Below are 19,493 nucleotides of genomic sequence, written 5' to 3'. Positions count from 1 at the left end.
TGACGGGGGGGGGGGGGCAGTGCCCCAACCCCTGATTGGCCCTGCTCTGTGAGTGACAGGGGGCAGCGCCCCAACCCCCTGATTGGCCCTGCTCTGTGCATCACAGGGGGTGGCTCCGCAACCTCCCCATTGACCCTGCCTTGAGTGTGATAGGGGGTGGTGCCCCAACCCCCCAATCAGCCCTACCCTGAGCGTGACTGAGGGTGGCATCACAACCTCCCAATCCGCCCTGCTCTGTGCATGACAGGGGGCGGCGCCCCAACTCCCCAATCAGCCCTGCTCTGAGCCTGACCAGGGGCTGCACCTAGGGATTGGGCCTGCCCTCTGCCACCCAGGAGCAGGCCTAAGCCAGCAGGTCGTTATCTCCCGAGGGGTCCTAGACTGCGAGAGGGCACAGGCCGGGCTGAGGGGGCCCCCCTTCCCCCCCTGAGTGCACAAATTTTTGTGCACCGGGCCTCTAGTTAATATATAAATGAGGATTTCTTAATTTCTGTACTATTAACATTTGGGCCAGAGGATTCTTTGTTGTAGGGGCTGCCTAGTACATTGTAGGATGTTTAGAAGCTATTCTGGCCTCTAATAAAAAGATGTCAGTAGCACCCCGCCAGTTGTGACAACCAAAAACATCACCCGGCACTGTGAAATAGTCCCTGGGGACCAAAAATGCTCTTGATTGAGAATCATTTACATAAATAAATGTTTCTGTGGAAAAATACATGCCAAGTGTTATACAATTCACTTATCAAAAAAGTTTGGGCTTGAAATGGTTTGCATGTTAGTGGAGACTAAAAAAATATGAGGAAAGTTAAGCTCTGCCTGTCAGAACATGTTTATAAAATGCTTTAAATTCCTAGATAACCAAATATAATTCACATTAACTGCATGCCAGAACATTGTTTTCATTGGAATTCTTATGATGCAGAAAACTAATTTGTGCCAAATAATTTGCAAATAGAACTATATATTTGGTATTTAAAAAAAATGGCTGCTAATAGTAGCTATATGTATTCAGTGTCCTAATTATAAATTATTTTCTAAGGTTTGTTATTTATGAACAAACCATTCATTCTAAAATATTAAGGTTCACTATTTTTCTATCCATAAAGTATTATCATATATATTCCATAAGAAAAGGTTAGAAAATAAACTATTGTGCATCAGCTATTAAAAAGACTTGCAAAGGGTTTAAGTAGCTTGTAAGAAAATAATGTGTTTGTATTTTATTAACTGCATACCTTTGATTCAGAATGTGTTTTGAGCTTAACCTCGGTTGTAAGAGGGTGAGTAATGAAATAACTGAGTACTATTATATTAATGGAATTTGAGAAAAGAGAAAACAAATTGGTATATATTTATGTGTCAAATAAACTAGTTAAAAATCTACTGACTTTGCCGAAAGTATATCCTGGCAAGTAATTCCTTAAAGTTCTCTTTGAAATTAGAATCTGTCTTTAAGAACAGGTTACTGAGCCAAAAGAAAACAGGCATTTTATGAAAGAAGAAAAAAATTGGGCAAATATAAGAAAAATGTTTCATCTCATTATTAGTCTACAATATGCCAATAAAGGCATACAATTTTCATCTATCAAATTGGTAAGATTAAAAATGATAATAGATTTGCAGTCTCACAAACTGATATGAATATATAAATTTGCACATGTATTGTAGAGGACAATGTTGACTCTTTTAAAAAATATATATTTTATTGATTTTTTACAGAGAGGAAGGGAGAAGGACAGAGAGTTAGAAACATCAATGAGAGAGAAACACTGATCAGCTGCCTCCTGCACACCCCCTACTGGGGATGTGCCCGCAACCAAGGTACATGCCCTTGACCGGAATCGAACCTGGGACCTTTCAGTACGCAGGCCGATGCTCTATCCACTGAACCAAACCAGTTAGGGCCAATGTTGACTCTTTATTCTATTTTAAGAAATATTGCTAAAGTGATAATCAGAGATGTATTTGACAATTTATATAAAGATAATGTTTATAATAGGAAATAAGAAAGAACCTAAATAATTAAATGACAAGAAAATTAAGTTAGTTATAGCTTATTTATACTCTGTAGTGATTGACAGATCCTTTTTATTTTTGTAGAACAGTTATTACATGGAAAAAGCTTAATTTATATAAAAAGGAGAATGATTAAGAGCAAGGGCCCTGAAGTAAGACTACCTATTTCAAATTCTAGTCCTATTATCTTCTACTAGCGCTATGATCTGGGTTAACTCACAATTTAATCTTTCTAAATATAATTTTCTTATCTGTTAAATGGTACCTATTGTATATGTTTGTTGTAAGGATTAAATGAGATATTACATAGCCTGTCACACAGTAAGTGCACAATAAATTTCAGTAGCTATAGTAATAATTGAGATGGTTTTATTAAGAAACTCAAACCTATACTTATGGATTCTTAATTGTGGAAATTAATCAATTATTCCTAGCTAATAAGTTGAGATTATTGGTGGGTTTTGTTTACTTCATAAATAAATCTATATTCATAAAATAGGAGTTTTAAAAAAGCTAGTAATAAAAGGCAAGATAAATAGCAAAAACCATTTTCCTTCTCCTAAATGAGCATATACTTTTCAGTTAAAATCTCATCTTTAACATTATGTCACATTAAAAAGATCATCATTTTATGCTCTTATTGACCACCTATGATACATGCTAACTGCTGTGATCCTAAAATTCCAACAATAGGAGTAGAATGGAAATTTGAAGATAGACCTTGTTAATAAAATAGAAACTCTCTACAGATGACTTTATTTTTTAATTAGCAACCATCATGAAAAGCAGAATATCTCAAAAGGCTCTCTGTCTTTTAACCATCTCACAAGATTGACTTTATTTTAAACCAGAGACATTGAGTTGGGATGAGAAAATAATATACTTATAAGAGATGTTTTCTTTCAGAATATTTGTTTACATCTTTATAATGGTACTAGTGGCCCGGTGCACAAAACTTGTGCACATTAAAAGGGAATTAATTAGAGGAAATATTTTAATATTGCTATTTGCCCTTTATAATAGAAGTGTCAATGATGAAAGAAAATTAGTAAAATGCATATGAAAATCTTACTCCTGTCAGAGTCTGGGGCGCGCCATGGGACCCAGAGTCAAGTCTCCGCTCACCCGTGTGCGCCTTGAAATTGTGCGAGACCCAGACCCGGCTGGCCCCAATCCCATCAAGCCTGCAGGGCCAGGGGCACAGCCTCAGGTCCCCTGGCCGGGTGTCGGGCAGGGGGCGCAGCCTCAGGTCCCCCGGCCTGGCGTTGGGTGGGTGGGCGTGGCCTCAGGTCCCCTGGCCTGGCGCCAGGTGGGGGGCATGGCCTCAGGTCCCCCGGCCACGCGCCTGGCAGGGTGTGCGGCCTCAGGTACCCTGGCCTGGGCTCCGGTCCCCAGACCCCAGTGTGAGGGTGCAAGGACCATTTGCATATTAGCTCTTTATTATATAGGATTATTACCTCTGATTGCAAAATAAACATGCACACATCTACTACTGTAATATGGATTTGAACAAATGAAAAATATTGATTACTGAACATCTGAGATGTTTTAATGCTGCTGATATGAACAGAAAATAATCTCTATCTCTTCAAAAGTATTAAATACTAGAGGCCCGGTGCTCAGATTCGTGCACTGGTGTGGTCCCTCAGCTTGGCCTGCACCCTCTCGCAATCCAGGACCTCTCTGGGGATGTCAGACTGCTGGTTTCGGCCCCCAAGGATGTGTAGTTCGCCCAGTGGCAGGCGGCCGGGGAGGAGCCCGAGCTGGAACCAGGCACCACTCCACTCCTGATCATCACGGCCTCGCTGTGCCTGCCGCAGCTGCCTCCACTAGGTAGTGTTGCCACGGAGGTGGGAGAGGCTCATGCCAACACAGCAGGGCTCGCCAGCTGTGAGCCCGGCTACTGACTGAGTGGCGCTCCCTCTGTGGGAGTGCATTAACCACCAGGGGGCAGCTCCTGCATTGAGCATCTGCCCCTGGTGGTCAGTGCTCTTCAGAGTGACCGGTTGACTGGTCATTTGGTTGTTCAGTTGCTTAGACTTTTATATATATAGGTGGTAAGAAATTTAAAAGCATTCAGAGATAAATACAAAATGTTGGGGAGTTCTTTGTATTTTATAAATATCCAAATGTCTAACAAATGAATTTTACATGGAATGATTTTGATGTTAAAGACTATTAAATATATAAAAAGAAGCTTTAAACCAAATGATTTCCATATCTGAGGCAATTGACTTTTCCCTCAATAATCTCTCACTCCACCACACCTCTTGTGCCATAGGTACAATGTGTGAGTTTTTGCCAGCAAAAGTAAAACATTTGAGGATAGAAGAGCAAAGGAGAGAGAAAGAGATTAGGGGATTTAGAGACTGGTTATTAGTGCCTGTTACTGTCACTGTGTACGTTAAAAACTGAAGGAGTGAAACTACCTCCATAAAATGTTCGTGGAAGGAAGTTACTGCATCTTCCTTTGTAAGGTCCTGAATATGTCCTACTGTTCTTCAGGAGAAAAAGGGCGGGGGATGGGGGAGAGAAAGAAAAAAAAATTGGATGACAACTTGTATGTTAGGAGTAGTTACCTATAAAGAATCTCAAGATTGCAAGGAAATTTATAGGATTTTGTTATTAAATTTAAAAAGGACTTGAAGACTAATACGGGAATGATACAGAGATATTGCCTTTTCTGGTTAACTTTCACAAAAATACAGTATACAACTCTATTTTCAATTTAGCATTCCTCAAAAAAAATAAGATTTCAGAGATCACAAAAAAGTATATTTATTTTAATAAAGAAGTTTAATAGAATGATGCTATTCCTTTATCCCCAGATCTTATACTTTAAAATATCGGCATAATCTTTTCTTGCATTAAAAATGTTTTTCAGAATGAATACAAGCAAAAATGTTAAAAATTATTGTTAAGAAAAAAATTTAAATCTGGATGTAATTTCTATTTTAGTGCTTCTTTTCTGACACAAGTATTTTGATCTTTCTGTAGCTGTGCTGTTAAAAAATAAATAACCAGTAGGCTATCAGGAGATGGGAGGATAAATAGGTTCCTAAAACTTACTTTAGTGTAGCACTTTAAAGAGATTCCTTTAGAAAAGTAAGTGTGAAGCAGTGAGCAATAGGAATAAAGCTAACTGCTCTCAAATTTAAAGGCACACATAAATTTAAGGACAAATGCATTTTTAGTTCAAATGACTAATTAACCAAATCCATCATAAAAACTAATGAATATGACTGAACTTTATGACATCAGGAATTCAAATGAGCTTTAGTTGATAGTAAGAATAAATTAAATCCCCAAATGTTTTCAAATATATAGTTACTAGTGGCCTGGTGCATGAAATTCGTGCACAGAGGGGAGGTTCCCTCAGCCCAGCCTGCACCCTCTCCAATCAGGGACATCCCTCTTGCAATCTGGGACTGCTGGCTCCTAACCTCTCACCTGCCTGCCTGCCTGATTGCCCCTAACTGCCACTGCCTGCCTGCCTGATTGCCCCTAACCTCCCTGCCTGCCTGCCTGATTGCCCCTAACCTCCCTGCCTGCCTGACTGATTACCCCTAACCTCTCTGCCTGCCTGTCTGATCGCCCCTAACGGACCTCCCCTGCCGCTTGATCTCGCCTCCAACTGCCCTCCTGCTGGCCTGATCTTGCCCCCAACTGCTCTCCCCTGCTGGCCTGATTGCCCCTAACTGCCTCTGCTTGCCTGATCACCCCTATCTGCCCTCCCCTGCTGGTCTGATCTCACCCCCAACTGCCCTATCCTGCCGGCCAATTTGGTCTGATTGGTCGGTTTTTATGCCAGTCAGCGTCAAAAGCTCTGCCTCCTAGGTAGCCATTGGCTCCTCATAGTTCACACAGATTTGATTCTGATTGGTCAGTTTCTATGCCAGTCAGCATCTCCAGGCCTATCTCTGGGCCTGATCAGAGAGGCGGGGCTGATCAGCAGTCCCCGCTGAGGCCCGGAGAGAAAGAGAGGTGTAGCTGCTGGCAAAGCCTGGAGAGAAAGTGAGAGGCAACGGCTGATCAACAGCTGCCACGGAGGCTGCGGATCAGACCCTGCCTCTCTATCCAGGCCTCTCTCCAGGCCTGATCCGAAGCCCCCTCGGCAGTCAGTGCTGGGTCACCACGGCAACCAAGCACTGACTGCAGGACTGACTTCCAGTGATCGGTTGAGCCTTTGGTCCGTCATTATGGACCCTGGAATTTTATATATTAGGATACTTTAGAATGGAAATCCTTATTGTGCTTGTAATTAGATTAAAATTAACCTCCTAAATATTAGTTATCTATTTATCTCTAGCCAATCTCCACTCTTCCACTATAAAACTAAAAACCCTGGTTTCAGGTAATGCTGTTTATTAACAGCTACCAACAAAAATCACTAATTTGTCACTGAATGCTCTAGGTTTTAAAACTAAGAGATTCTTATTGGCATTTAAAATATCACCAGAGTCATTCAGCTGTGATAAGGCATTACGGGTAATAAAGAAGACATTCTTAGTCCTGATTCAATGATGCTTACAAGAGGTGAAAGAATGTCCTTATATACAATCACTCTGACTTAGAACATTTTCCCTAAAGAATTAAAATAACAAAATTTTGTAGATATTAGAAATGTATTTTTTATTAAAAGGTTTTTCCCTTCTCTCGGGATGTAAGCTCCTTGAAAGAGAAGCCTTATCTTTGTGTCTCAATTCCTAATAGACTACATGGCATAGAGCAAGCCTTTTAAAATAGGTTCTAATAGAATAATTGTATGTAATGAAATAACTTCTCACCTATACATATAGAATAGTACAAGTTTATGTACTACCTTGGGAGATTTGAGAAGACAGTCACTCAATTTTCTATATTTTGACAGGTTACATGAGGAAGCTTGGCTGAGAAAGACTGAATAGAGTATGTAAAAATCACCCAAGAAATTGAGATAACAAGTGAAAACATTACCTACTAATGGACTGAACGTCTTCTCTCCCAAATCCATTATTATTGCATATTTAAATACTCCAGTTTTAAACTCCTTGAAGACAAGAACCAATTTTTCCCAACTTTTGTAACTCCTGTAAGGTCTAGGACACTATGCTACACAGTTCAATTTAACAAACATTGTGTCTTGACAGTGGATTAAAACACACACACACACACTCACACACACTCAATGCCTAAACCATATCCCCAACTCATTATGTCAGAGGGTTGGGCCCAGGACTTTTTATTATTATTATTTTTTAAGTTTTTAAAAAATATTTTTGATTTTTAGAAAGAGAGAAAGGGAGAGAGACAAAAACATCGATGTAAGAACCAAACATTGATCAGCTGTCTCCTGCACATCCCCTATCAGGGTTTGAGTCCGTCATCTGACATGTGCCCTGCATGTGCCCTGACTGGGAATCAAACCAGCAACTTTTTGGTGCAAGGAACAATGTCCAACCAACCGAGCCACACCAGCCAGGGCAGGTCCAGGAATAGTTTTAGAAAAATCTCTATAGGTAGAAGGCTGGGTATCCAAGATTACTCAATTGAAATAAATTCCTATTCCCGTTGCTAGTTTCTGTAAATACACCCTGGTTGCCTCATTCAGTCCCATTATCTTCATTTAAACCTTGCCTTTCAAAAGCCTCCCCCTCTCTTCTTTAAAAGTCCACATTACTCTATTTCAAAGACATGCCATCATTCTGTCCTGAAGTTGGTATATTTTTTAATTCAACCCTCTTCAGAATTATTTTGATGTCCTTCAATCATGAGTGTTATTTCACTTCATTCTCCTTTCATTTCTACCAGGGTCTTCTAAATTTCACCTGGCCACCTGTAACCTTTCTAATTTCTTTTGCTCCTAATGCAATATCTTGAACTTATCCATTTTAGTGTTAATTATACAGTTTCCCGATGGCTTTGCTATTGATTTTATTTCCTCTTAGACAAAATATTAAAAGTTCTGAGTACACTTTTAGGTAAATACCCAAAAGAAGGGGAAGAAAAACAGATACCTGCATACCCATGTTCATAGCAGCATTATTCATAATAGCAAAAAGATGGAACAACTCAAGTGTCCAGAAGAAAGGATAAACAAGAGGTGGCACAAAAATACAATAAAACAGTAGTCTCAAAAAAGAAATTCTAGTATATGCTACAACATAAATCAACCTTGAAAATAATATGTTAAGTATAAGTCAGACTTAGAAGAATAAAAATTGAATGATTCTACTTATATAAGGTACCTAGAATAGGCAAATTCAGAGGCAGAAAGTAAAACAGAGATTACCAGGGGCTATAGGAGAGGTCAATGGGGGGTGGGAGGTGGGGAAGGAAGGACATCTGTAATACTTTTAACAATAAAGATAAATTAAATAAATGGATCAAAGTGGAAAGCTACTTTAATCTTAACTACAAAGAAACTATAAATAAATGTATTAGTTTTAAAGATGATACTTTTAGTCTTAAATGAAATTAATGGGAGTAATTTGTCTTCATGATGCCCTGAAAATATTAGGGAAAATAAATTAGGAAATAAATTTAGTATATGAAAAATTATTAAAATATTCTATACATAAGGAATAAAAAGTACATAATATATGATGTGAAAAGGCAAAGATAACAAATGACTTAGAAAAAAAGTCTATTCTTAAGTAAAGAGAAAAATGTAAAGTTGTATAAAAAAGCTAAAAGAATGGGTGGAAATGAGTTTAAAAGGCAGTTTAAGAGTAAATTGGACTGTACTGTTAAAAAGCAAAGCATTTTTCTATTTTTAAGATATGTTTGGACAATATGTAGGCAACATTTTTCTTGGAAATAAAACCTGATCAGGGTTACAAGACAACAGAGGAACAATGCCAGTGATTTATCAGATATAGAGAAGTATAAAGGAGGTAATATGGCAAGTTTCAAGGCTGAGTACATAGGAGATGAATATAATATCTCAAGTTAACTAATGGGGCAGCCATGTACAACAAATAGTTATAGGAGACAGTCATAAAGCAAATTCAATCAGTAGTCCAACTTAGTGGCAGAAGGCAAGTGGAGATCAGCAGCAGAAGTGCTAAACAATCTGAACCTACATATATCACAGGCATAGATTGGGCAGGGCAAGATCAAGCAGGCAGATGGCATAGGAGTGCCGACAGACAATGCTGAGCAGTCTAAAATGCTAAAACAGCAAATGGCTATGAGAGTAACAGGCCATTTGCTGCTGGACAAAGCACCAGTGAGTAAAGAATGCAAATTAATCAGCAGATGAGTAAAGTGGGGCAAAAAAAAAAAATAGAGAAAAAAAATCAAAGGCAGTCAAAGCAGGAAGACAGAATAGCAGAGAGGCAATGATAGATCATCAGAAGCAGTTGGGTAGGGTAGTGAAAAGCTGTCAGCAGGGGAACAAAACACCATTCAGGAAAAAAATGAGACAGAGTGAAGCAATCTCCTGAATTTGGTGTCTTCCATCTAGGAAACAGTCACAAGTAAACTGCATGTGAAAATCCATAAGAGAACAGCACACAAATGGAAATAGCTAATGGATCTGAACTCTATTGCCCAGAGATACAGAGTGACCCTAGAACATAGATACATACAATCCACAAGAAAATTAAACAGATGGGAAAATGGGTTGAAGCATTTTTATAATGACAAAAAAAATCAAAACACTAAAAATTATTAATCTGGAAATGATTGGCTGGGATTGAAGTCTTCGCTTACCCCTTTCTGGAGCCCACAAAATGGGAATGTTGGGAATTTCTGCAGCAGAAAAACAGAAGAGAAAAGGGATTTCTGACTCCCAGTTTGAGGAAAGCAGATCAAATTTAGGGCTGTATGAACTGGTTCATGGAAGTAAGAACCAGCCTGAACCTTCACCCTTCCTCAGAATCAAGCCGTTTCTGAGGTTTGAGAAAGGTTTAGGAAGCCCTCACCCCATCATTTCCCACAACCGCCCCTTTCACACTTACCTCCAGTGCAAACAGTTTCCAGCAAGGAGGTACTTGGGAAAATTCACTCCCATGTTAACATTAACACTATGGCAAAGTTTGAGGATGGCCTACTAATGGTACTTTCTGTGTAGGTCAGATTTCTGACTCAGTGGAATCCCTTCCACCCTTTGTGTGTGAGCAGATGGGACAGGTTATTAGAAGCTACCCACCTCTTTGAAAGTGAATGAGAAAAGAAGCAGGGGCAGAAATACCAATAAAGAAATAGTAATACTAATCAATACCTTGATCAGCTCATCAATTGTCATGGGCTTTAATTCCATTAAGATCTTGATGACTCTAAAAAAATAGTATCTCTAGCCAGACTTTTACTCTGAACTCCAGATGCAAATATCTAACAGCCAACTTAACATCTCTACTTGGATATCTTAAAGGCAGTTCAAGTTTCCATGATCAAAGTAAAACTCCTGATCTACCTCCTCAAATCTACTCTTCCCACAGTCTTATCCAGTAAATGGCTACTCCATCCTTCCAATTGCCAAGTCAAAATCCTGGGTATTATACTTAACTTTTTTCTTACTCCAATCTGTTATCTCTACCTTCAGAATGTATCAATAATGTATTTTTCACTACCTCCACCTCTATCACTGGTTTACTAGTAAGTCACTATAATTTTTCACCTGGATTATTTCAATAGCCTCTTAAATGGTTTCCCAGTTAAAATATAAGTCAAATCATGCCACACCTCTGTTCAAAACTCTCCATTACTCTAAGGGTAACATACAGGTCCTACTTGATCCATGGCTTATTCCCTCTCCTACTTTAGATGTTTACTCAAATGTCACCTTATCAACGAAGCTTTCCTTGATGGCCTTATTTAAAATTACAATCCTCTTTCCTGCTACCTATCCACCTTCCCTGGTATATTTTTATCCATAGTACTTATCACCATCCCTAATACAACACTTGTTCCTTGTTTATTTATATTTGTGTCACCCCACTAAAATGTGAATTCTAAAGAGGCAGGGACTTTTGACTTCTTTGGTTATTGCTATATTCCCAATATCTTGAACAGTACTTGGCATTTAAAATAGGTATTCAGGAAATATTTGAGTCTGTGAAGTGTTAATTTCTTGTGGGACATCTCCTTTCTCTGTCTTAAATTCTCACAGCAATCTTCTGAAAGCTCAAAAACTATGGGCCTTTAATTAACAGAGTATATGCTATTACAGAACAGGCGTGTTCTAAAATAGGGTTAGCAAACCACAGCCAATGGGACAAATCCTACCTGCTGCTTTTTTTTTTTTTTTGGCATGGCCTACAATCTAAGAGTGATCTTTATATTTTTTAATGATTGAAAAAAAGCAAAAGAAAAATATTTCATGATATATGAAAACTATATGAAATCCAATTTCAGTGTCTATAAATAAAATGTTATTGGGGTAGAGCAAGGCACATTCATTTATATCATCTTATGGCGGATTCTGTGCTACAGGGCTGGCAAAGGTGAATAGTTATGAGAGAGCTCATACATCCTACATAGTCTAAAATATTTACTATATAGACCTCTAAAGAATAAGTTTGCTGACCTCCATCCTAAGGTATTTTTTGTTTTGTTTAGAAGGCAAAGAGTAATAACTAATGTTTGAACAAAGATAAACTGGAGCATCATTGTGAATACTGTTGCTATTATCGCTCGCTCAAGATAAACATGAGGGAAGGTCTATTTATACTAAGATTTGCTTTCAATATTACATAAAAGCAGCCCTCATTTCTCTAATTATTATTTAATACTAGAGGCTCGGTGCACGAATTCGTGCACCAGTGGGGTCTCTTGGCCTGGCCTGAGGGAATGGGCCGAAACCAGCTCTCTGACAACCCCTGAGGGGTCCTGGATTGCAAGAGGGTGAAGGCCAGGCTGAGGGACCCCCACCTGTGCACGATCAGGGTCGGGGAGGGACACGGGAGGTTGGCCAGCTGAGGAGGGACTGAGGGAGGGGTCCAGGACATGCCAGGCCTGTCTTGCTCAGTTCCGATCTGCCGGACCCCAGCAGCAAGCTAACCTACCGGTTGGAGCACCTGCCCCCTGGTGGTCAGTGCATGTCAGAGAGCAGTTGAGCAGCCTTAGCATATCATTAGCATATTACACTTTGATTGGTTGAACAGCCAACCGGATGACCGGACACTTAGCATATTAGGCTTTTATTATATAGGAGGATTGATGATGATATTCATTAATCTACCCACTACACAGAAACACTCTATCTTAAGGGACAGGGTGCAGTATAGAAAAGTCTTAAAAATGGCAAAAAGAGAGGAAGTGAAGGAGGAAAGTAAATAGGGCCAACAAATAGATCACATATCAAAGTACCATAATTAACTAAACCTCTAAATACCCTGTTTAACAATAGTGGGAAATTGGCATCGTGTGAATCTCTTTTGAACCAAATCAATGGTGTTACAATGCTAAAGTGAATTCATGATAATGGAGGTCTCCTATACAATGTAGTCTTAAATCAGAGCAAGCAACAGACATATTTTAATAAGATTCCATTACATTTATATAATATACAAAACTAACAGCTATCTTCTCAATGGCTCAAAAGCATATATTTTATAGAGAAGTATTTTTTAAAATTTGAAAAATCCTATTTGAAATCACCTTCTAGTCAAAACTGAGCTATCTTCTCAGTACATAAAGTTTTATCCTGATAATTATTACATGAAAGGATATTATATCATGCTGTAATTAAACTATAGAAAGTGAAGAGGGAGGTGAGGGGAAAACACACTTAAATTACTCCAATGATATACATCACTACAATGCTATCTTCAATCTTCATAGAGTCATATAATTTATTTCCTCATATCAATTGGTTCTTCCACCACAATCAACTGCTTCTTCTGCATTATTGCCTTTGACCTTCAATATCTCTCTCAGGGAAACTGATGACAATGCATTTTCAGACATCATACTGCCAAAAGCTTTACTGCTTCTTTCTTCTCGACATCTTTTGAAGGAATGTGGATTCTTCCTGTAAGTTCTCATCATTGTGCCTGTCATTTATGATTATCTGTAATAGTTTCTCCCTCCATTGGACATCTGTCCTCTATTCTTTAATAGCAGCCATATTCTTTCCAAGTTCCAATATGAGGAAATAATACTTGTAAAATTATTAGAATGATTCCAAGTAGTTTATTTTGTTATATGAATCCACTTTCTGACTCTCTATTATTAGTTCCATGTTTCTTTTTTTAGCAGGCAATAACAAAATTACAAATATTCTGCCCTTCTAATACAGTGATATCATTCTAAGAAGCTCAGAGGACTTGACAGATATAAATCTATTTGTTATCATTTTACTACATTTTGCATGAAAAGCAACATTAATTCCACTTTATAGATGCAACTCTAACATAGGAGATGAATACACATTCTTTATTTCAGACAATAATAAGGAATATCCTGAAATTTTCATTCCTGAAAATGTATCTCTAGATAAATATGCTTTACCACTTGTATTTGCAATTTATTTAATGATATTTAGTTTTCAATGCCTTAGCACATAATTTGCAAAACTGAAGTATTCAGATGCTAGCCTCTGTTCATTTTACAAGAGTATGCTTATAAGGGTAAGCTGGAAAGGTGATTTTAAGATTTTATCACTCTGACAGATTTAAGGTAGAAAAAATCAATATCTAGCATGTCATCTCTGTTTCTTTTTATTTCTTCACAACTACACTGTTACAAACTTTAGGTCCTTATCTTGATGGGTTTTTCCCCAGAGAAAAATTCTTTCAATATTTACTCAGCTATTATCTATTTACTTTTTAAGCTAATGCTCTTTCTACTTATATTGCAGGTAATAATAGCAAATATTTATGTGGCAAATATTGTTTTTAGTGTCCTACTTACATTAATTCACAACCTATCCATGAGTTAAGTATTTTTATTCTCTCCATTTTACACATAAGAAATAAGTATAGAAAATTAGTAAAGTTGTATAAGGTTGCACACTAGGAAAAGGTGAATCTATTATTCAAACCTACGTGCTTTTAATCACTATGTTATGCAGCCTCATATATGGTTAAATGGGCAACACCATTTTTCTAGTAAGAGCTCTATTTAGACATAAATTTTGTCATAATAAATAAATTTGTACTTTACTGATATGATCTCTCTTCACCAAACAGGTACCCCCCCAAAAAGCTGAGTTTACATATTCTGGTACAGTGTAGGCATGGAATCAAGCATTATACTTAAGGGAAAATAAAGACAGCATTTTATTTATGGATTCTTTATACATGAAATTTGTTTTTGCCTTATACTCAAAATTACAAAATTCTGACCTTGAGTAGCAATGTGCTTTACTCTCTTTAGTGTGGCTATGTGGAATGGGGGCCTTTCAACATAATAGTTTTAAATGCAATGTCACTTATTGTCCTAATTACTCCATCTAAGTGATTTTGTACCTGTAACTTTTCCACTGGTACAATTGTACTACAAAGTTTTTCTTTTTCTTTTTCTTTCTTTTTTTTTTTTTTTACATATTTTTTTTATTGATTTCAGAGAAGGGAGAGGAAGAGAGAGACAGAAACATCAACGATGAGAGACAATGATCGATTGGCTGCCTCCTGCACGCTCCCTACTGGGAATTGAGCCCACAACCTGGGTATGTGCCCAGATCAGGAATCAAACCTTGACCTCCTGGTTCATGGATCGACACTCATCCACTAAGCCACATTGACCGGGCAGGAGTTTTTCTTTTTAATGAATAAATAAAATAGGGGGTGAATGTCTTGGGAAAGTCTGTAGCTGTTGGGGGAAAAAAATGAGTGCAAAAATAATACTAAAGTAAGTGGACCTAAAAGGGAAATGTAGTATTTATCTTCAAATATTTGAACTGTCATGCAAAAGAGGACTTTAACTTCTTTTGTACATTGCAAAGGGCAGAATTAGGACTACTAGGTAGAAATTATAAGGCATCAGGTTTCAATTTGGTATGTTTGGACTTTCAAAGAATTAGAGTTCCACAAGCAACAAACTCCCAGATGAAAGAAATAGTGATAAAGATGTTTAGGCAAAGGCAAAGTACGAATGATAAAAAGGAGATGGTAGGATTTTGAATATAGCATCTCCTCAAACTCTGAGAAACTGTGATTCCTCTATTATGTTATTTGTAATTTTACATAAAATAAGCTAACTAAAGATTCAACACTGACAAAATCTATAAGAAAATATTCCTTTATTTTCTTAATTTTAAGATTAGTATTAACTGAAAGGTTTCCAAAGGACAAATCAAAATTGGAACTTGGTACTTCACAACACTTTAAATTTTATACACAAATAACTACATTTGTAGGTTACAACAGGAAAAAACACACACCAAACAAGGCACGAAAAATAATCTTCAAAAAGAATGACGTTAGATCTACTAAGGAATGTATTGATATGCATTTGAATTAATGCCAATTCTCAAAAGGGTCTATTTTTAGAGAGCTTTGATGGCAGGATTTTACTGTGTGTACTGGTTGATAGTAGACTTAAGAATTCTGGTTCCTAAGGAATCTCTGAATAATGACAGTTGCTATTTTTCATCTCTACAGATGGCACTACTCTAGCTGATCTAAGAAAGAGATTTAAATAACATAGGTCTATTCTGTTGCTTTGGGATGAAATGTTCTGTAAATATCAATTAAATCCATCAGGTCTAGTGTGTCATTTAAAGTTTTTGTTTCCTTGTTGATTTTTTATCTGGAAGATCCATTGATGACAGTGGGGTGATAAATTTCCCTACTATGACTATATTGCTGTGGATCTCTCCCCTAAGGTCCACCAAGAGGTTTTTTTAAAATATATATATTTAGGTGCTCCTATATTGAGTGCATATATTTTAATAAGGTCATATCCTCTTGTTGGATCGATCCCTTTAGTATTATGTACTGACTTTCTTTGTCTCTTGTTATGTCCTTTGTTTGAAGTCTATTTTATAGAAATAAGTATTGCTACCCCAGCTTTTTTTGTTGTTTCAATTTATATGGTATATTTTTTTTCCATCCTCTAACTTTCAGCCTGTGTGAATATTTTGTTCTGAGGTGGGTCTCTTGTAGACAGAATATATACAGGTCGTGGGTTTTTTTCCAACCTGACCGGGAATCAAACCAGCAACCTCTGGGAGAATGGGATGACACCCAATCAACTGAGGCACAACAGCTGGGCAGGGTTGTGTTTTCTTATCCATTCAGCTACCCTATATCTTTTGACTGGGGCATTAAAAAATAATAAATAAATAAATAAATAAATACATACATACATAGATAGATAGATAGATAGATAGATAGATAGATAGATAGATAGATAGAGGATAGAGAGATAACATAGTCTAATTCTCTTCTTTCGCCAGGAAGATTTTCTTAATTTTATCTTTCTCTTTAGCTTGATAAACATTTCCCCTTCTTCCTTGCTCCTATCAGTAATATCTTCTTCTCTCCTAATCTAAGTACTTTTTTTCTCCCTCAATTTTAGCTCAAATTCTACTTTAATAAAAATTTCCCTGATTACTCAGTTCTCTCTTAATCTTTCCCTTTTAAGAAATATTTTGCCCAAATTGGCTGAACATTTCAGGTACTAGGTTTATACTGTCTTGATTTGTCAGCCAAGTGACTATTTTAGGAGAACATGTACTTCAGCATTTGCTCAATAAAGCCCAAAGTGCTTGATAAATACTTGCTAAATGGAACAAAGACTATGAATGTTTTTAGCAAACAGGTAGTTCCTAAGTGTGCCTATACTTTACAATATTAACTGCTTTTCAATGGATAATGCAAAATAATTATAAACCACAAAATAAAGTGGACTATTACAAAAATGCTACCCTGAATATTACATACCTGAGTGGTTTAAAACCACTTCCCAATAATTTTACACTACAGAGGAATTAGAGACTCAAAACAAAATAAATAGGTTAGGTAGAATATCAGGAAGTATAATTCAACTGCAATAATAATCTACATTCTTCATATCATAAAGATTATAGAAATTCTTACTACTGCTCCTTTGCCCTATGCCTTAAATAGCTAATGGGGAAATGGTGACTTACATCTTTATTATTATATTTTTAATATATTATTATTGATTTCAGAGAGGAAGGGATAGAGACAGAAACATCATTGATGAGAGAGAATCACTGATCAGCTGCCTCCTGTATGCCCCCTACTGGGGATTGAGCCTGCAACCTGGGTATGTGCCCTGACTGGAAATTGAACTGTGACCACCTGCTTCATAGGTAGAAGCTCAACCACTGAGGCACACTGGCCGGGACATCTTTATTTTTTAGACATATCCACCAGGTATTTTAGTAGCTAACAATAGATACCAGAAATACCATGACAAATAGCAGAACTATTTGGGGCTGCCATGTCTAATTAGAGGTAACAGGTAATCTATACTAATAATAGCCTAGGTGGTCATCACGCCGTCACGCCCTAACGTCATCAGAAGATGGCTGTCACAAGATGGCCGTCACAAGATGGCCGTGTGCACAGCGGAGGCGGGGCCCGGTGGAGGAGGTGGGTTGCGGCAGGGGAGGGCAGTTGAGGATGATCAGGCTGGCAGGAAAGTGCAGCTGCGGGCGATCGGGCTGGCAGGGGAGGGCAGTTAGTGGGCGATCAGGCAGGCAGGCAGGCAGGTGAGCAATTAGGAGCCAGCAGTCCCAGATTGCAAGAGGGATGTCCTGCAGTCAGACATCCCCCCAGGGGTCCCAGATTGGAGAGGGTGCAGGCTGGGCTGAGGGACCCCCCACCCCCCGTGCATGAATTTCGTGCACCGGGCCTCTAGTAATATTAATAAATGAGAAAGAAAAAGGTAAAGAAAAAACAAATGTTTATCAAGCACCTACAAAGGTGCCTTGCATTATACAAGGTCCTTTTACATGCATTATTGTTAGTAGCTTGGATTACTTTAGGCAAGGCAATAAATTGATCAGTATTTCCATCTTTAAAACAGATATAACAATAGTACTTGCCTCATATGGGTGTTTTTATTTTTTTTGAAGGCTAAATGAATGAACATATGCTTTAAACAGCACCTGGCACATAGTAAATGCTATATGCAAGTGTTAGTTATTATTATTATTGGCTACTTTTATTATCTCAATTATTAGAAAAACAGTTAGCTAATTTAGCAGATAAGAAAATTGAACTTTGAATAGGTTAATTTACCTTAATTTCATAGTTTAGTGGTAGAGTTGGGATTTCAAATTCAGGTATGTCTGACTTTAGATTTAGTATTTCCACTATCATATTGCATCTGAAAATGTTTAAACAAAGATAAGACATGGAGACATATTTTCCATGTTCAGGACCATTTTGTAAAAATTATAGGAAGTGCTCCTTAAAGTGGCATAAAAAATATAACTTTCTCTGTCCATAGAATAATGACATAGTTTATTCAATCTAGTTTTAAATATTTCAAGTTAAGTGTTTCTTGTATTGTGCTGTTATCAATTTCAATTCGTCGAGTTATTCTATTGATACAGAACAATTTTAAGATACTCAAAATCCTAGCCCAATATGGTTATTTTTAGCTTTACTATGTGTAACAGGTATTTTATTTTTGTCAGAACAATCCTAGAACTAGAAAATAAATATTCATAGAGTTCTAGAGTACCAGTATACAATATTTTGCTAGGGAAGTAATCATGTTTTCTAGCCAATTCTGATATATACTTGAAAACAACTATACATTTTAAATGACCTATGTTAGAGGTCAAATTATTTCAAAAATGTTTCTGACTGTATTTTCTATGTTTTACTTACTTTCCTGTGACTATTTTGTAACTGCCAATTTATGCTTCTCAGTCCCTTCCCCTCAATATTGTAATAACTAAGTATAGTGCCAGTTGGGTGTAGAAATATTGAGGGGAACACTAAGCTGTACACCTGAAACCAATCCTATCTAATAAAGAGGTAATATGCAAACTGACCATCACTTGAACACACAGGATGGCCGCCCCCATGTGGACACAAGATGGCTGGCAGGGGAGGGCAGTTGTGGGCGATCAGGCCAGCAGGAGAGGGCAGTTAGGAGGGACCAGGCCTGTAGGGGAGGGCAGTTGGGGGGAACCAGGCCTGCAGGGGAGGGCAGCTGGGGGGAACCAGGCCTGCAGGGGAGGGCAGTTGGGGGCAACCAGACCTGCAGGGGAGGGCAGCTGGGGGGAACCAGGCCTGCAGGGGAGGGCAGTTGGGGGCGACCAGACCTTGCAGGGGAGGGCAGTTGGGGGGGGAACCAGGCTTGCAGGGGGAGGGCAGCTGGGGGGTGACCAGACCTGCAGGGGAGGGGCAGCTGGGGGGGAACCAGGGCCTGCAGGGGAGGGCAGCTGGGGGGGAACCAGACCTTGCAGGGAGGGGCAGTTGGGGGGGAACCAGGCCTTGCAAAGGGAGGGGCAGTTGGAGGGGGACTCAGATTCTGCAGGGGAGGGCAGTTTGGGGGGGAAACCAAGGCCTGCAGGGGAGGCCAGTTAGGGGGCAATTTGGGCTTGCAGGGGAGCAGTTAGG

The 19,493-nt window shown here is 38.3% G+C and overlaps 1 protein-coding gene across 3 annotated transcripts in view; it reads right to left on the bottom strand.

The window, feature by feature from the left end:
• The window catches only part of GPHN (gephyrin), a 414,574-nt gene that overhangs the window by 209,493 nt on the left and 185,588 nt on the right, over positions 1 to 19,493 (bottom strand). The window contains exon 5 of one of the 3 annotated variants that reach the window (XM_006090983.3): positions 9,712 to 9,750. The exons of the other annotated variants lie outside the window; for them this stretch is intronic. Within the exon in view, the coding sequence (XP_006091045.1) occupies positions 9,712 to 9,750 (39 nt within the window). The remainder of the gene's footprint in view (positions 1 to 9,711; positions 9,751 to 19,493) is intronic. 3 annotated transcript variants of the gene reach the window in all.

This window comes from Myotis lucifugus, unplaced genomic scaffold (assembly GCF_000147115.1).
Source record: "Myotis lucifugus unplaced genomic scaffold, Myoluc2.0 scaffold_85, whole genome shotgun sequence".
Classification (NCBI taxonomy): Eukaryota; Metazoa; Chordata; class Mammalia; order Chiroptera; family Vespertilionidae; genus Myotis; species Myotis lucifugus.
Note: the sequence above shows the minus strand (reverse complement) of the source record. Positions and strands in the feature narration are given on the sequence as shown.